The following is a 20101-nucleotide window of genomic DNA, read 5'->3' as shown; positions in this document are numbered from 1 at the left end:
TGACACACTGGAAGTACATAGTTACATAATTCTGACCTATATTGAGACCTAAGCCAGCAGAAAGTAAGACAAGTAGGTGATCATTACTTTGACAGTACATCTACCCTTCCTCAATTCAGGATAAAGAACTCTCATTATTAAACACAATTTTACATCCACACATTAATTAATCGTGACAAAAATATCCCCTAGTCAAAACTAATGAGGTAAGATGTGTCCTTTTGAGGGCTCATTATATTGATACACTCCAGAATCATACAAACCATCCCCACCCCGCAATCTATAAAACTGTCAGACTCTAAATATCTGCCACCACAGCAAATACCAACATATTAATTATACAAAGTCACATCTCTTCCCCTCTCTTTGAGGAAAGGATGATAGACACATCTCCTGCTATTTCACAATGGTCTTTCAGAAATAAGAGCATGGGAATATGTCTCCCATGGCTGACTTTATTTTCCAGCATACCCTACAGATTTTGATTGCTTAAAATCTTTTGTCAAACTGAACAGAGTATTGGCAAAACCTAAATGTCACAAATTGAAATGCATCTTATTATTTTAACTTTTATTTTATTAAAATAACCTTAAATTTCCTTATCTTCAGTATCATTTAGAGCTAGAAGCACTATCATACTCTTGTTTGAAATTGAGTATTTCTATTTTAAGGATGAGAAGGAGGAAAAATGCTTTTTGCCACTAAAAAAATGTTCCATTACTTTTACATGTGAAAGTAAAGTATATATTTCTGAAGTACAGAAATATTCCAATCATGTAAAGACTATGCAATGTGTGTAGAAAAAAACATATGTGAGAGACAAAGAGCAAACCAAACTTAGATGGTAAAGATTTCTGGAGTCACAAGTCACTTTTGTCTAAGTAACACTCAAAAAATCTAATCCAGACTTAGAACTAAGATTTTTAATACCTGGAATAGCTTAATAACTAACAAGCAGCATCACCACATCTGAACAAACAGTAAAGACATCTCCATCAAGACAACAGAACTTCTTTACTTATGTGTTACAGCTGTAATCCAAACAATCAAGCTTGTTTGCATCCTAATTATGGTGATATCCTATAAGCCACCACTAAGAGGATATCACTATCTTCTTGTAGCTGTGCTGTCATTCCAACCAGATTCTATTGTATTTACAGCACCACTGAACTACACAAACCCTGCCTAAACTGCCAATTATCAATGAGTGCTTTTTGGACTTTGGTATAGTATAATTCTAAAGCTACTTTTTGTTTAGAAAGCAGTTTACAAAATATATACGAAATTGGGCTACTGATTCATTTTTCTCCATTTTTCTTCTTTAAATGGCAAGTGACTCAATGCTGCTGGGTGAGAGGTCTCATTTTAGCACTCAAAATTAATGCAAAATTATTATCTAAACATGAAAGAAAACATTAAATAAATGAATAATCAATTACACTGTGCCAGATTACTTCAGTGGAAGTAAGGAGGACATTTCAAATCACACTCATCTGGATCTTTTTTCCACATTTCAAATTAATGCAATGCAGATGTAAGTCAGTATTAACTGGTGTATTAGTTCTTCCTTCCTTCATTCTTTCTTGCAACATGTTTAATTTCCAGTCTCTAAAAACACAATTTATGTATTTACTGAAACATATGAAATTAACATTACAGCTGCTTACATGAGTAAAAATACCTTGTCAAATGACATCTGTAAGAAAGATAGAGAAAAGGAAAATAAAAGAGCACGTGTAGAATTTTACACTCCAAGGTGTTTATCAAGCTACAATACCTAAAAGCAGTGCCTGACACTTTTATATTCTACATTGAGTCAAAGGCACAATAAACCAAGGTCCACAAAGTGAAAAACATAAAAGAAGTTTATAGATATACAGTAAGTTTCAAACTACTGTAAAACAAAAATGAATACATCCTCTTCTTCATGTTAAATCCGCATGATTATAACCACTTTACCTTCCGAAGTGCATAAACACTTATATGCTTGCATGCAGTACATTAATAATCTCAAAAGTTTTACTCTGTATGAAAACACCATCAATTGCTGTACATTCATGGGAATAACTTCCAAGCACAAGTAATGAAGCACAAAACAGGAAGTCACAGGTTAAAATTACTTTCAAAACAGGCATGGTACTGCATTTAACATATATATTTTAAAAGTCTTTCAAAGAGACAGTATAAGATAACCACAAAGAACTACTCACCATTTCATATGCTGTTACAATCTTTTTCAAGACCTCTGGAACAATCCCTTGGAGCTCCATGGTCGGATACTGATCGCTGAGATTCACCACCACCAAGGGTGTATTATCAGGCCCAACCAAGTGCATAGACACTGCCAAAATGCACTGCATAAGATTTGCTACAGGGGAGAGGCCACATAATTCTTTGAATGAAACTACTGCATTCTGCAAAAAGGAAAGAAAGAGTTTCCTTTACAGATAAATACGGAATTTAAAGTCTTGTTCTTTCAGGGTAAAGTATTTTACTGTTACACCTGAGCTACAATGTCGAGCTACAATTAGCACAACTTTTCCCTGAAGAACTGGCAGTCTTCAGAAGAAACCAATATTACATCTATATATTTACAAGAATGTTAAAAATTCAAGCAATTCAGTACATGCCACAGGAAAAAAGTATATTTAGAACAAGCATATCTCCTCCCTATCATGGCTGGAATTAACTATAGAAATAAAAAGGTTCTAAAACATTATACTTATATATTTCGAAAAATTCTAAGACTTTTTTTAAATGCCACCAAGAGAAACTAAATATTAGATGCTGAATGTCCCAGTTAAACAAAAAAAGTAGAACGAAGAATTCAGCACATTTGTAACTTTAAACATACCTAAACTACAGTCCAGATGCTGTGGATCTGCTGACTCCCATTTGTTGTGATTCACAAACCCAGCACCCCACTATTGATGTATTCCTGTCATAGAGTCACACAAGTGAATTTTGTACTACTGATTCTGTACCTTTCCTTAAGACTTCTTACAGTTATATCCGGTATGGTACAATACAAAACCATACATTTAAACTTGAAGAAAATTTACAGCATTGGAAATACAATGTGACTCCAAGTAGCCACTGACATTCCATGATGGGAATATTGCCAGCACTGTACTGAATTTGGGATTTTTGTACCAACTGGGAACTGATAATCTATGGTAGGCCTGGAGTTTGTGTTCCTACAGGAAATAAAAACAAAAATATGGTATATTTAAGTTACAAATGTGCTCAGTGCTCCTTTCTCTCATGTCACACCCATGCAGGGTATCTGGTAAAGATTTTCATTTAAATCCAAAACACTTTCCATCTTGCTGGCATGGTAAGACTCATTGGTGGATATGTCTCCTAGAAAGACATAATGCCATCCTTAATGCAACCAGGAATCGAATGTGAAATATTTTGCTGTTCCCTTTTATCAGAGAAAATACCGAAGCAGACTTCCAAATATGTATGTACAGCATATTCATTCAAAATTATGTGAACACTAAATTGCATCTACCCAGTCACTTAGAATGTACTTTAAGTAAATGTCCAGGAAACAGAAACTTCTTTTATTGACTGAACTACACCCCAATGACACAATTACACAGCTGAAGAGACAGACATTGGGAAGTTCATTCAAACAGATTGTGCTTAAGATAAACACCATGGGTAAGTCATTATGGACAACCATTTTACAGAGAGATTAACGAGGACCCAGGGAATGTATACTTTCATTAATGACAGGCAGGACAGGACTAATATGTACTCCTACTGTAACTCTTGCCTTTGGACTTCCAACTCTACATCCAGAGGCTATTCCTCATACTGTCAAGTAACTTAAACATGCAACATCACATCCAGTTTAATCACTCATATTATACTTTTATCAGTGATTAATATGTAGCAAGTTAAGACATCAGCTTTTATCATGGTAACACAGGAACAAAAGAAAAAAGGCTATTTTAATACAGATTTAGAGAAACTATTAAACTTATTGTTGCATATTTTCTTTTTTCCTCTTCTTCCATTGAAACAACCAAACTAACCAATTTTGTCCTTTACAAACTGGCTTCTGAGGATATTATGAGGATATAATGGTCGTAAAAACCATTATAATTTATAATACAAAATTTCAGTTATATAGAAATTAAACAAATCTTACATTCCCTGACATAAATTGATACTTATTTTAATTAAGTGGTTTATTTGCTTTTATTGGCTGTAAAAACTTAGTTACACAGTTTAAATTGTGCACATTATATAATCTATTAGCAAAGTTAAGAAAAACTAATCTTCCCTCATGTGCCCAAAATATCTTCTTGATAGCATTTTGAGAGATAATGATAAATTTAGTTGATAGCACATCTTTCAAACTGACAGAATAAAATACATAAAATACCTTTTAATATCTCATGTTCAAAGAAACCCCACTGTAGAGTCTGTTTTCAATTATATCGTTATACTGTGCACACCATAGCATGCACATTAGAGTTTAAGGTAGCTACATAAAATTCTATGTTTTCACTGCTTCCTCAACTCAGTTCTTCCTTGAAAAGTATCTTGAAATACAGTATTCTTTATATGACAGAATTCTAGTCTTCAGTAGGTTAACTAGAGATAAAGTTCACTTTACATGAAGTCTGTAACTTGAAACATCTATGAGTCAAAGTATCATCCCTGTACTCTTTTAATTATCTTTTAAAAGAACAAATTTATATACCAAGTGGAATAGGAGAGCTGCATAATAATGTACTAATTTTTTCTTTCATATAAAATTAGCTTTAAAATTGTATTACTATTAGAACCTCTTTAATATAAGATTATTCATGAATGAAATTTATATACACTGATGTGCTTGTAAAATCCACAATCAGGTCTCAGACATTTCCTCTATTCTGTTTCCCCTTAAAACTATACAGCAGCAAAAGGATTTAATAGGTCACTCCATTTGAAATAAAAATGCCTAATTTTGTTGATCACTGCTAGTATTCCATCAGAAGTTCATAAATAGTTAAAAGTTTTACTAAATGGAACACAACTTTGTAAGTCAATTTTAATCCATTTCTAAATGGGGTTATTTACCTGCAATCTCCAAATACCACATTTTTTGAAGTGAGATCTCTTGGCTCCCACAAAACCAAGCGCCTCATCCTGCACTTTCTCCCCAGATTCAATGGGTTTACTAAGATGATGTTTAAAGTATGACAACTTCATCTAGAAGATGCCTTCTAATACCTTAGTGCTAATTCCATGTATTTCTAACATAACTAAGAAGAATCATGGAAAGCAAATGGATCTTTCGGAAAGTACTGCCTTCTATTTGGGAATAAAGAAAAAACACAACTTCAGTGAAATTGTGCTAAGCATTCTTGGACATACAAGTAATGTCTTGGATAAGCATTAAAATCTCCCTTTTCTATCTGCTTTATATTCCTTCCACATTTCTACTTAAGTAATTATTAAAAATGAAAATATTGTCTACTTTCATTTAGTGTATTTCTAATATTCCTTCAAACACATAGGATGAGTCAACAGGGTTGAGTTTTAACACTGCAGTCATATTTCCAGTTCACATACAACAAAATACACATATGCATTCAAGGTTACATCAGCAGACAGTTCACCTGAAAGGCTGCTTTGACATGATCCATTCCTAATGCTGTTCAGAATTAGACTCAAACAGTTCAACTCAAACAGTTCAAGATTCTTAAAAAAGCCCATATGCATCATAATACAAAGGTACACACATGAACCAATAAATTGATTATAAAACTGTACCTGCATATTTTCTCTCAAATCCGTAGCATCCCGAATAGGCTGGAGGGCATTCTTGAATACTTCATCTACTGTTTTAATCCATAATGTTCTCATAGAAGCATATTCCCTTGACTTCCTGCCCTTCCTCACAGAGAGGCCCCGCTTATGAGGTTTCCCACCACCCCTTCGATTAGTAATGGCCACATGCACAAACAAGGAAGCATGAGCTAAACTTTCACCAGTCAATGACTGCAGAGGAACGTGCCGATAACCAGTCTGGAGACACTCAAAGGGAATAGTGTATTGCCCAATAAACTCGTCCCCAATGTAATCATCATCCAGTACTACAAAACGCACCATAGCTAGTTCTGGTAAATTTATTTGAAATTCAAAGCTTTCATCAAAAATTGGATTATCCCCGTTCTGATGCATAGTTTTCGTCCTTTGCTCAGCACAGTCAGCAGGGATTCCATGTATTTCAACATAGACATAAGGATCCACAACATCACCTTTGGCACCTGATCCTTTGGGTTTAGGGAAGTTTTGCCCACTAATGATTTTAATATGAAGCAGCTGAGGTGAAACTCCAGGCACAGTGTCTTTTGTGTTCGCGCTGAAGAAGGAAACTTCTTCTCTCATGATAGCAGGACGAAGGACGTAGCCACAGTTTCCATTCTGTCGAAACCAACCAATGTTAAGGTCCATCATTAAGCCAGGTGTTTGAAAGTTCATTGCTACTATCTGACAACCACATTTCCAAAAGTCCTGGGGATTCATATTACTAGAGTCAATCCTCATAGGACTGGGGAAAACCCTTGCGAGAAAACGTTTGTTGTAATTTACAAAGTCTCCTGGGTTTTCGTTGGCATATTTGCTAGCAAGCACTTCGTTAAAAGAGCACACTTCCCAGTACTTCTGGAGCTGAAATGAAACTTGAAACTCTTTGAACTGAACAGATTTACATATGCTTACCAACTCAGAGAGATCTTTGCACAGCTGGAACCGTTTCCCTGTCATTGAGTTTTGCTGTTCTACCCCCTCTTTCGCCACTCTCTGTGACATTTCTGCTCCTTCATCTTCATCTGTAACATCTCCCTCTAGTCCAGAACAATTAGCAGAAAGCTTCTTTGCTTTAATTAGTATTTTCCCTTTAAGCGATTCGGGTGATGGAAGATAGGACTCTTCAATGTTTGGAGACTGTGTATGTAGCTTGTCCCCCAAAATTTTCTTCATGTGTTGTACCATCACTTTCTGCTGCTTAATAGAACAATGATTTTCTAAACACAAAATAAGAGGGTATTCTGAAGCAAAGAAGGCATACTTGTTAATAATGTCAATCACACTACGGAAGACAATCTGGGATGTCATTGTATGTCCAGTGTAAATCACGGGCTCATTATCCGGACCATCCCATACATCCAGTTCCACACTTCGACAACCCATTTTTAGAGCACGAATGTAACCTGTGATGTCAGAAGGCCCTCGAAACTGATCCTCTATCAAGTATGTATTATGAGATGAATTTATAAAATAATGAGATAAAGGTTGTTTCATATCTTGACAAACTTTTTTATGTTCTGGATCAAATATGTGGCAGTCTGGTGAAGTAAGGTAATTCGTAAACCCATCTATAGAAAGACAACCCTTTTCCTGGCCCTCTTTGGCTGGCTCATATTTCTGAATAATTTCAAGGCTTATTTCTTCCGTGACCTGTGCCATACCCTGCTCTGCTTCCAAAAACATCATGAGGTCCTTGGTATCTAGAAATTCTTTATTGCTTGAAAACTGAACTAACAGGAAATAGATTTCAGGTCTGGTACAAAGCTCATGAAAAACTTCAATAAATTCTTCTTTTGTTACTTCAGTACCAGTTTTTTCCTTGGATCTATGTAACTCCTTGAATTTTAATTCAATTTTATTAGTTTTTAAACCAGGGTTTAAGTCTTTTATAAACTGTACAGCATTACATAGGGGTATATGTCCCAAATTATCTACATCTGATTCACTGAACATTTGTGAAAGCCATGAAGTCCGCATATTATCTTGAGTACTTCCTAGCATATCTAGAGTATGTTTGCCGTAAGAAATCAGGTATCTTAAGCCAGTAACCCAAATATTTGCAACGTCTGCTGAGTTAGCAACCAGATCTAGTGACTCATAATTTTCTCCATATATAATGGAAAATGCACAGTCTTCTGATATCTGGTCATATATTCCATTGCTGCGAAAAATATCTGTATTTTTTCCCGTTCTTACTTCTTTGATTGATTTAATATCAATCTTTGCTTTTTCAGAATCCTTTTTTGAAGGCTCCCAGCGTAGAGACTGCATATCGGCATCCAGAAGGAAGTATCGGTGATACACCCTGGAGTTGGATCGAATCTTCTTGAGCTCAGAGCCTTCCACCATGGCGTTGATACAGTCGCTTGCACTGCTGATCTTCTTCTCCGTCGGCATGCTGCTGAACGACACAGTCTTCTTCCTTTCTCGCTTCTGCTTCGTACCATCCTAGTAAACAAGTGGGAGGGGGAGAAAAAAATCATGTATCAGTATGATTTTGCTCAACATTGAAACAGGTTTCAACCTCAAGCTGAAAGTTCAAGTAGTTCAGTGAGGTATGTGTGGTGACCTGATGACACATTGTGATGTGTAATCACAATGAACATACTAATAACGGCTTAATATTTGCTCTTGCTTCTACAAGTAATCTTCAGAGTATTTTTTTAGTACTTTTGATGAACACAAAATTAAAAAAACAAGTTTTGAATGATAATGAAATAATAATGCATATATGTATATGCATTTTATTTTATAAGCCATGTTCTACTTACAGAGATAAAAGGTCCTAGAATCAAGACAACAGGAAGCAAGCTTTTCTCTGAGACCTTATACAGTCCTGCAGATACTTGCCAAACTTGGCAGTACAGAACATAATGCTTTAATACCATGCTGACAGGTTTGGTATTTCAGATCCTCATGAACAATAGAGAAACATTAATACACAATTAATTACATAAAATCCATAGGACATGGTCCTGACTACATAAAATCCATAGGACATGGCCCTAATCTAAGCATACAAGACATTAACAGCACTTATTTATGCATAGCTCCCTCCACCAGTGCACCCATCCACGCTCCCTCCACAGACTGCTCACAGGACTCACACATCCCTCCCCTATAGTAGGAAAATACCCAGGGCAGTCTAAAGAAGCTGCACTGAAACACAAAGAACTGGAGCAGATGTAATTCACTGCAAGTTCTGAGCTTCAGAAAACACAACAGTGAGTCAGAAGGGAACTTCTGAGAGGATTTAAATTTAACTTTTTCCAAAGAAGCTTCATGTCATCAGAAAGAACTTGAATGGGCCACCTGGTCAGGAAGGGAAACAAAAGTGATTCACCATTGCTCTTAAAGCAATGAGATAACCTGGAGGTCTTACTTTACTAGAGAAAGCTTGGGTATATAAGGATATCTAAGCATAAAAAAACAGGGATAAATGTAATTTAGCTACTTCCATTGTACCTGTTTGTGTTAACTAAAACAAGTGCAAATAAATCAGCAACACATGATTGAAGTAAAACCAATTTCTTAAGAACTGAATTTAAGAAACTTCTGTGTTTTCATTATCTGCGTTTTTTGAGACTGAAAAATGCTAGGGGTTTTTTTTTTCTGAAAGCAACGTGTCTTGATGAGCTAACTTTTAGTCTGAAATAACACTTGCATTAAAAAATATTTTTATATTAGATACTCTAATTAGAAGCATTCTTCTTATAAACCAGCACAGCTCAAAAAATTACTTCTCCAGCTTTATAAAAAGAAAAGAATGTTGATATTCCCTCTAAAAGTTTCGCATCTGAAATATGTTCCAGTGCAAATCAGCATTGCTTATATGGCAGAAAGAAAAGTGAAAGGAAACTTTTAACGATTGCTATGCTGAACAGATGTTCAAATAAAAGCCATCACAAAATGCATTTCCAGTTCAGGGCACATGTGCTGTATGTTTAATTTCATTAAAATAAAAATCCAGAGTCCTGGTTTTGTAATTTAATTTATAAGCATCTGAAAAGTCTTTCATTGAAAACAATGATTAGTAAACTGAGCAGACTTAATATTTGCTCTTCCATGTCTGAGAAAATTAATCAACCATACAATTCTTGCACCTTTAATGACAGAAGAATTTGCTTTATTCAAGTCCTCAAGAGACCAAGTAAAAGTGAATAACCCTGCAGAGGACTGTTTTATTTCTAACTGCAGATTGAACACCTGCAATGGATACTGCACAGGGTTGACTCTCAGAATCTTATTACATGTAGTTTGGGCGCAATGACTGTTTTAAACAACAGAAAATTTCCTTATTAGAAAAAAAAAAACCCCACGAAAAGCGATTTTTGCTTACAGAGGTTTTTGTTCTATATTAACCCTAGCTTGTCTGTCTGTGTATTTATATCTCCTACCCAGAAAAAGTGGCATGGAACAGTCCCAAACAAATGAGCAATGACATTCCTGCCTGGTACTTCAGGGCCTGGAATTAAGGATTTTGAAACTCCTTATTGCTCCTGATTTCTCAGTCACAGAGCTGGGAGAGGAATACATTCTTTAAATTGTTGAGTGAGAGACAGCTGACAGATAACCTCCTGACATCACAACTATCAAGGCCTGGGAAGTATTACCTTGCCTGACCATGATCAAAAGAAAGGTCTACATCTTTCTCTATGATTAGGACTTTATCTGACCCAAGACACCGAACTGCAAAGGAAAAAAAATTCCATTTCTTGATGCCATCTGATGTAAACAAGCCCATCTCAAGGCAGTCCCATTCCCAGCTCCAGTTACTGAAAGCCTGAATTGGACTTCATGCATGCGGATCAGAGAAGTCATTCAATATATCACCTGCAAGATTATTTTGCTTGCCTTCCAGATTAATTCAAAGCCAATTCACCAGTACTCTTTATTTTTGCAGGATAAAGCAGTCTAACCACTCAGATTATTTATATAAAGCCAGCACCACAGTGTGAATGACTGTGAAAACATTCTGGGCTCCAGAACACCCTTCATAAGGTTTTGTTTCTCCAGAGATCAACAATCCTGAGCTACCAGATTGCCTGTGCAAATCCCCATCCTGACAGAGACATGGTAGTCATGATCAATTTGCATAAACAAAGTAACTTCAAGGGTATTTTACCAAAGACACTGGTGAGAAGTGTTCACCTGTCTGAATCACCCATCTGTCTGAAAGGACACAGAAAAGAAACTCTCACTCATAAGGTGAGAATGCAATTGCACAGAGCATGCACAAACAGTGTGAAACTTGTTTGTGAGCCTTGGCAACATAGTCTGGCATGGAGGAGACATTTATTCTGCTAGAAGATGTGGAGGATCTGACCCAGAAGGTGAGGTGGCATTCGTAAACTGTGTCAAGTACCTCATGGCTTTAGGTCTGCCTTGAATCAAAAGGGCTGGCACATCAGAAAACTGTGTGTATCTCAGAGAACACACGAGTGACTTCCTGGCATTCATGAGACTTACAGGGTGCTTGTTATTCAACATGCTCAAAGTGACACCAACTCTACAGTGCAGATGCATAATTCAGTCCAAGGCAGCAGCAACAATTTTTCTGCTGAAACAACATCCAGTCATTCTAGGATTCTCACACAATGAAGACCATGTCAATCTTCAGTTTATAACATGTCCTGTCATCATTGCAGGATTTGCCCTAAAGACTGTCTGTGCTTCATAAGACTTAATCACTGAAACCAGTGTGACCACTCATCAATATCTTTCCTAACACTATTCATGCCCCAACCAAGGTCATCTGCAAGATGTTTTGAGGAATAGACAAGACCACAGATAAAACTGTTTTGAAACATCACTCATAGACACTACAAGCAACTACACAAGGAGTTTAGCTTATCCAGCAGTTCCTAGCAACAGAAAGCAAAGCATCTAGCAGTTTAAAAAACAGGAATAATCCCAGCTGTCATATGTGGCACTTAAGAGACAGAGACAGCTGGAGAAAATAGATTAAAAGCATGAGGAGGAAGGAGTATATCCATGATAATTCTTTTTTTTATTTGTCTCAAGGTACCAACAAAGAAATAGCTGTGTGACTAAGACAGCAGTACCTACAAAATAGAATTCTGGAGACAGCAAAGAATCTTGAATCAGACACTCAGAGAGATGCACATCATCCCTGAACTGCAAAGCTTTTAATTTATGCAACTTTATAATAAAATTACTTAAAATACAGTTCCAATAACCACTGGTACTGATAGGGACAGCAGTAGAGTTCAAACAGAGATTTGATAATGTAATAGATCAGGATGACACAGGAAACGACTAGTGTAAGGTTTATAAACATCTCCTAAAGGAAAGGAAGCAGAGAGTGAACTTTATGACCTGTAAAAGCCCAACTGAATCATGCAGCAGAAGCAGAACTTAAAAAAAAAATTCAAACACCAAGTTTCAAAAAATTTCAAGTTTCAAAAATTTCAAGTTTCAAAAAAAATTCAAACAGCCAAGATGTTTTGGTACCACTTGGTCCACTGCAATTAAGAACACCTACAGCCCAAAGCAGGGACTTGCCAACCCTCTCCAAGTGGAAAGTCTGGGGCTGCAGCCAGAGCACAGTGCTGGACACTTTTTCCACCTGCCAGTACAGAATGATCCTCACACTGGCCCATGCAAATTTGGAGATGGGCGCCTGTGATCCTGCCTTGGCATGACTAAAGCCACCTGCAGCTTTGAGGTGGTACTTTCTAGACTGGAAAATCCAGGCCTCTACCTGCATTTAGCCCACTAAGGTACTCTTCTTTGAACAGAGGACTTCAAAAAGAAAAGACAGTAGTAACAAGAGGAAGTGGCACAATGACAGATTTCTAGAGCACTCATCTGGGAAGTGAAAGTCCCTGACGTCATGAAACAAACATTTCACTTGGTGACCCTGAATGCAAAATTTAGTCCATGTTGCAGGGACCTGAACACTGAATTTTGTCCTCTCAATATGCACCTCCTCCTCAGGTGAAAGGTCCTGCTGCTACTTCTTTATGCTCTAACCATAAAGGATTTCCATTCATTTTTGTATACCAGAGGCTCATGGAAGGCAGCTCCATCCTAGAGCTGGGAGCATGTGGCTGAGCACTCCCATGCAGATGCACAGGCAGAGGGAGCAGAGCCCAACCACTCCATGAGCAGGTGAGTGCTCTGCCAGCCAAACAATTCCATAAGAAACAAGAACACCAAACACCTCCACCCCTGAAGTGCAGCACCTCACTGCAGGCTTTTGAATTGTCAAGTGCGGAGATTTCACAACCTCTGAGAAACTCACACACCTTGAGGCAGCAATGGTACACAGTCTGTAGGAGCCACAGTCCCAAGAATGCCCTCTCAGTTCACCCAACAGGCTTAGAAACACGATAAATGTGAGCCACGCAGCCTAGCAAAGTCTGTACATAGGTGTAGTAATAATACCACAATTATGTACAGTGTCTCAAGGGCTTTCAAATATATATTTTTTTTTTTTTTTGCATGTAAGTTCTGAATTAAGTGGCATGCTTGTGAACCTGAAGGCCAGTGGTGTGCCAATACTCTGAGCAATTACAGGTGAGTAGATGAGAAGAAGGCTAGGCCTAAGTTTGGTTAATTTTTTTTTTAATTACACCATTATTTCATGTCATATAGTGTCAAAGCTGTTTTAGATGTAATTTAATGTACATCTGTAGCCAACAGTTTCCGCAAAATTCGTTACTTTATGATGAGAACAGGTAGCCTGATGATCATAATGAACACAGAGCAAACTACTCTTCTGACACTATACAACTCATTGATGACCTGTTTTTTTATAGTAGATGTGATACTTATGTAGCCAATTTGAGTACAAGACCTGCCTGTTTTCATCAAATGCAATTCAGAAGTAATTGCAAGTCACCTAGTTTGAAGAGGTGATGGATAACAAGCCAATTTCAGGAAGTGGTAAGTTAAAGAAAAAATAAAATTGATGCTTTGTTTATTTAAGATTCTTAAGCATTTTTCTTCAAAACAAAAAATTTGAATTTTATAGATTTTTTTTCATACTGAAGAAAGCATGTCTATATATAGTTAAGTCTACTCACAGGAAAAAAACACATATATTTAAGTCAGTACTTTAAAATATTAATTTTCTACATGTATTTTGTTAAAAATATAAAAATAACAGTAATTTGTTCTTTTCCAAGGTTCCACCTGTGATTTTAGATATATAAATGCAAGTGTATATGAGCAAATGAGCTACAAATGCAATGTCAATATTATATTATCTCTACAAATATTTTCAGCACTAAAATATTTAGGGTTTTCTTTGAAAAAAACACCTGTAACTGAAACAGCGATAATGAACAGGACCACTTGTTTTTGCAAACACATAAAAAAAATTAAAAATCATATTGTGCATAATTTTCCTATACACAGCTACCAAGTCATTCTACAACATAGACTGCAGCATTATAAAAGAGGCTAAGCAAGTTTTTGCGTGAGTCAGTAGAAAATAAGGAAGGAAAATAACAGGTAGCTTAAATCAGCAACATTTCATCTTTGATACACAAAATTTAGCATTGATTTCAAAAGTTATATGAAGAAGGAGGCAGAGCGAGAGCCTTCTTTGGAGGAGGGTGGGGGGAAAGGGAGAAAAGAGCTGGGCAGGGGGAAGAAGAGAGAAGGTGGTGCAGAAAAGGCACTTCACCATCAGGAGCCATGTCCCTGAAGGCAGGAGCTTGGAGCTCTCCATCCTTGTCCTTGATGCACCCTCTCTCAGCCTACTTCTCCTGGAATCAACAGCTCAGCAGAAGAACCTGCTGACAGCCTCCATTCAGCCCCTCTCTTCCAGCCAAGCATCTACACTCTTCCTAGTCAGCACCTTTTAGTTTGCCATTACCAGGAGATTCTCACTAACACAGTGACCCGGATTCACTAAAAGGCATGTAACTTTTTAATGCTGGAGCACAGCTGTCCAAAGCTTCCAGAGCATGTGGAAACCAAAACAAGTGAAAAAGTAATCAGCAGTTCAGCTGACAGGATCGCAAACACTTCAGAAATGGAACATATTAAATTTTTAAACAGTTTCTGTAGCCACTGTTCACCTGCACACAGCTCAGAGCAGTTGTATTTAAGACAAAATAGAATCCTCAACTGAAATAACAACCATTGAGGAGAGACAAAACATCAGCTATTTGGAAAACATAAGTCCTCCCACTTGTTGTGAATCAGTGTATTTGTGCTCAGCATTTAAGTATTTCCCCAAACTGGTACTCATGACATATCTCTTGTTTGCAGAAATCTTTTAAGAGGAATGTATTTTTCTAATATGTGGTGAGTTGACCCCAGCCAGACCCAGTTACACATTATAAATAGCAATGAGGAGGAAAGAAAATATGATTAGTTGCACAAGCAAATTTTTTTTTTAACTAAAGGAATTCTGCGATTAAAGGAATACAGACCCAGTGCAAGTCTTAGCTCAATATTAAAGCAAAAATTACCTATAATGTTTCAGATGAGCAAATTGCATGGTTCATGATACAGTTAAACCAACTCCCTCTTCAACCCCTCTTCAAAATATTAATTTTCTGTTCTGTCTCTTCTTCCTCCTGCCCCAGTTGCATCTCCTTTCTCCCCACTTTATCTCCTCAGGCCCTCATTAGCATCTGTCTAACACGCTGTGAGTTAATTTAGCTCAATACCTTAGGAAACAAAGTATCTATTTTCTTCCAAATTGGTTTTCTGGAATTTTAGTGAGCCAAAACAATTTTCAATGTGACCAGCTAAATATCAGAGCTGGTTCAAAATAACCACTACAAAGAAGGAACTGATTAAATGGGAAGACAGAACAGAATCACCCACTTTTATCAATAAATTAATTCAATTAAAATCAACGCAGTTGAAACTGCTCTGTTGAAATCTGTTCTGTTGAAAACTGAACTGACAGCAGAGTTTTGTGTCATTAAGTTTAGTGGTGGACTTGATAATCTTAAAGGTCTTTTCCAACATAAACAATTCTATTAGGGAAAACAAAATCTCTCATCTTGGTGCACCTCACAGAATGTACAGCAACAATTTCATAAACATATGAAACATAAAGGCAAGGTGTAAGAAAGAACTGCCAACACTATAAAAATAACAGAACTGAGGTTTTCAAGCTCCTGGGCTCATTTTGTTCTGCCTTATTTAAAGAAAAAAGGACACCAGAAAATTTATGATTCTATGATATGAGAGAGATCACTTTCACACTACCATTAGAAAGGGCAGAGAAAAACAGTAGCCTGTGTTGGCCTTGTTGCTGTTACAGCAGGCAATTTAACTCAAAGACCGTGACTGTGATGAGCCAGGAAATAACAGGATATGGTTTTGCAAATAAAGTCTAGACTAAAGGCTTTCTCTGCAAAACTTCCAACAGAAGAGCTTATTCAGTCATTTGATCAGTTTACCAAGAGTAAATACGTTTTTCATGTTGCTATCTTAAGTATCCTAAGGTTTTTCATTATTCAAGTGCTCTTGCAGGATGTCACAGGGGAGCTTTCCCTGACTCTGCTACATGGCACAGATATGGATTCACAGAATATTCTAAATTGGAAGGGACCCACAAGGATCATCAAGTCCAAGGCAGACACCTCTTCCACGAAGATGCCCAAGACATCCACAGGCATGATGCTGCTTGCTCCCTTCTCACTCAGCTCTTACATAAATTCACTCCATATTATTTTGAAGAGAAAGTAAACAATTTGATATTCCTTATTCTGCTGAAAATAAAGGAGTTGAAGCTACTTTTACTATGTTTGATTTTGACCTAAATTTTAAAAAGTCTCTGGCAACTAAAACTTCCCCATTCTGCAGTTTCATGCTGCCATGTAAGTTTGCCTTCTAGCAGCAATTACTAGGATACACCATTCTAGGATTCTATCATTTTATAACATAATTTTATAATTTAGTTACATATATTATACTATGTATGACATTGTTATTCTATAATACATTATATATATTGTTTTATATCTGAATATTAAACACAGTAGCAAAACCAAAATTCAAAACAGCACTGAGGAATTCTTTCTTGTATGAATACATCTGCATATTTATGAAATTAAAATAAAGGGGCATTTGGTTTCAGGGGTTAATTTACAATACAGATGAGCAGGAGAAAGGGGGAAAAATGTCTGATCTCAAAAGAAAATAAATAAGAAGCATTTAAGGAAACTACCCAGACTGCTGTGAGCACTGAGAGAGCCAAAGCCTGAGTTATGCTTGGCATGAATGGCCCAGTTCTTAGTCTTACTGAGTCAGTTACAGTTCAGGCTTCTGGGGAGCATTTCCAAAGGAGCAAAAGAGGTATCCCATTTTCACAAACTCAGTAAAAGCAAAACATGCATATTTCAGATCCAAACAACCAACATTTTAACCAAATTCACGCAAACTGCAATAGTTATTTATGAAAAACAGCAGTTACTATGTACTGAGTCTCAAACTGAGGAAACTGCACTGACAGAAAGCTGATAAAATTGCTTGACGGCATGAAGAATTTTAACCCTAGATAAGTGAGAGTTCTTTAGATTCCTAATTTCTCATGTATTAAGAAATCATACCTAAATTATGAGAAACAGATCATTTTAACTACTACAGAGAAATTTACATTTATTATAACCATTTTTTTCTGCCATCTATTATCAGAAAAAGCAAATGCAGCTACAGATGCTTTTAGCTTGAATAATAACTGAAGATGACAAAGCTGATGCTGCATATAAAGGCACTGAAGGATTTGAAATTGGCTCAACAAAATGGCTCAACAGGTTTCAGCATGGCTCAGGAGCAAAGGAGGCTCTGAGTCTTCACTGTTACCCATTAAACCAGCAAGATACTCTTTCTGCATACACGCATACCTATTTGAACTCTAAGCATTTTCATTTTCAGGTCTTCAATAGTGTTTTAAATACCCAAACATTATAGGTAAGATACACTTTCAGGAGCATTCTAATCAAGACTTATTGACAAGATTTAATATGCAGCAGTCTGAAATTGAATATCAGGTATTTTTCAAGTATTCATAGCTGTGTGTTAGTTCCACTGGTAGAAAGCATGGCATTTTTCCATTTCTCGTTTCAGTCACAAACAGCAATTTGACCGAATTGGCAAAATAAATAACACAGCTGTCAGGCTTTAAAGCAAAGGTACAGCATGTGGGTGACTTTGAAATATAACAGAATAACTACATTTAAGATTTCTGTAATTTCAGATGCAGGCGCTGCAGAAAGCTGCTTCACCTCTTCCTCTGCTGCTCCCCTTCAGCATCACAGAGGAAAGAGAAGCCGACAGCATCACCAGCAAGAGGTGAGATTGAGCACTGGCTCAAGCCTCCCTACCCTTTTCCACTATTGGAAAAAACATCTCAGCAGCTTTTACAGATTTTCCCACAGACATAAGTGCTGGGTTTGGTTTAGTTGTTTGGTTTTTTACCAACTTTCCTACCTAGCAGGCCCAGACACTGTCCTACCTGATTCAAAACAAACCAGGACAAACCACCTGACAAAAACAAGATTGGAGAGTGTGCATCTTAGGATGCCATTACAGGTACATACTCCATGAAATTACACTGAAATACCAAACAAAACCATAATATGGAAAAAACAGCACCTTACTCCATGCAGGCAAGATTCTTATTTTCAATGCTACATATGCAGGCAACAAATGAAAATAATTGTGTTTATTATGATTGACTAATTTAGTTGGATAGCAGAAAAGTACCTTGCCTCTCCTCTACTGTGAGAGGAAGTCTACATCAGTCTTGCTCACAAAAAATAAACAGCAGATTGACCACAAATGTGTTATATGATTCATAGAAACGGCTTTTTCACACATCCTTACAGGTCATCCCACCCAGCCTCTTGGCACAAGGTTATGGCTAAATCATGCATTTTTACTTTCCCTGATGTGGCAAAATGTTCACTTCCGCCTGTGCTGTCAATTTGTGTATTTTGCCCAAATTTCAATCCAAATGTCATCTGCTCTCTTGGAAAGCTCCTGGTGTCTTTTTGTGTCCTTTCCTGTCGCTGAGCATTTTCCAGGGAACAATGCAGCAGTAAAACTATCACCTATGGGTTATTTTTTCCAAGTCAGACATTCAGGCTTCAAAGTAATAAAATGTAAAATTCTTTTTCATTCTAAAAGCTATCATTACCACTGCCCTGCAGCTTTCAATTCATCAACTGATTTTCTTCACTCTAGTGACTGATGAATGGTGTCTTCAAATTTGCTTCTGGACTAATTGTAATTGGACTAGCAAATTTCACAAGATAGCTTAAGAGATGGAACTTCACAGGGTGAACTGTTCTCCTTGTGTGGTTTGAGGTAAGTTCTTTTTTGTCAATTAGGAGAGTGGCTATTATCAATATTAACTCTTCAATGACACAAAGAGTTTATACACATAATACAGTATTAAATTAAAAACAGAAGTTGATTTTTTTAAAATAACTCACTAAACAAATATTATCTTGCAAATTCTTGGATTGTTACTTCAGCCTCATTACTTGGATGGCAATGACAATTAAACAGTGATAACTAGCTGTTGATTTTTAAGGACAATTATTATTAATTAAATAAAAAATACCTACTAGGTTATCACACAGGCAGGGAAGACTTGAGTACCCAAGTACCTTTGCTAACCACATAAAGCTGTTTCTGACTTGTTTTCCTCGTTGATTTTCAGATGTATGTAATTTACAGTTGTCAAAAAATTATAGGAAATTCTCATGCTGAATACTAAATCAATGCCCTTCTCCCCCCCTTAACTCAGTTCTTTAATTATTCATAACAGTTACAGGCACTTAGGAAAGAACAGTGAACTATAAATATTTAATACAAGATGCCTGTAACAAAGATATGAGAGAAACTACAAAAATCAAATAGTGTAAAGTATTTGTTTATCCTAAGCAAAATAAAAAGCAAAGCAGACAACCTTTATATTTATATAAATGCTCATCGCTTTGACAAACCAAATCTAATAAGTCATCTGTATGCTTTACCAAATAATTACAAGTAAACAAATAAAAACTCCCAGGTATTTAAGTTTTCTTCCGATTTTTACTATTTTAAAAGCATATATTTTGATCACATGTTACAAGTTTGCCTTGTGAGGAATGCTGACTAAGCATCACTACAGGACATTACACTTCCAAGATGTTAAAAGATGCAAGAGTCAAGAGCAAATACACTGGAGACAACTTTTGAATTCTCATCTACAACAGCAGCCTCCTTGCAAGTAGTGCTACAAAATTCTCAATACACATTAGAATTGTAGCACTTGAGGTGGTAAGAAAGTATGCAAGAA

The 20101-nt window shown here is 36.6% G+C and overlaps 1 protein-coding gene across 1 annotated transcript in view; it reads right to left on the bottom strand.

The window, feature by feature from the left end:
* PLCL2 (phospholipase C like 2) overlaps positions 1–20101 on the bottom strand; it is a 97196-nt gene that overhangs the window by 37131 nt on the left and 39964 nt on the right. Inside the window, exons 2-3 of the mRNA XM_085051055.1 lie at positions 5779–8265; positions 2211–2414 (exon numbers count right to left, since the gene is read on the bottom strand). Coding sequence (XP_084907181.1) covers positions 2211–2414; positions 5779–8265 — 2691 coding nt within the window. The remainder of the gene's footprint in view (positions 1–2210; positions 2415–5778; positions 8266–20101) is intronic.

This window comes from Lichenostomus cassidix, chromosome 2, assembly GCF_008360975.1.
Source record: "Lichenostomus cassidix isolate B80296 chromosome 2, HeHo_3.0, whole genome shotgun sequence".
In the NCBI taxonomy this organism is placed as follows: Eukaryota; Metazoa; Chordata; class Aves; order Passeriformes; family Meliphagidae; genus Lichenostomus; species Lichenostomus cassidix.
Note: the sequence above shows the minus strand (reverse complement) of the source record. Positions and strands in the feature narration are given on the sequence as shown.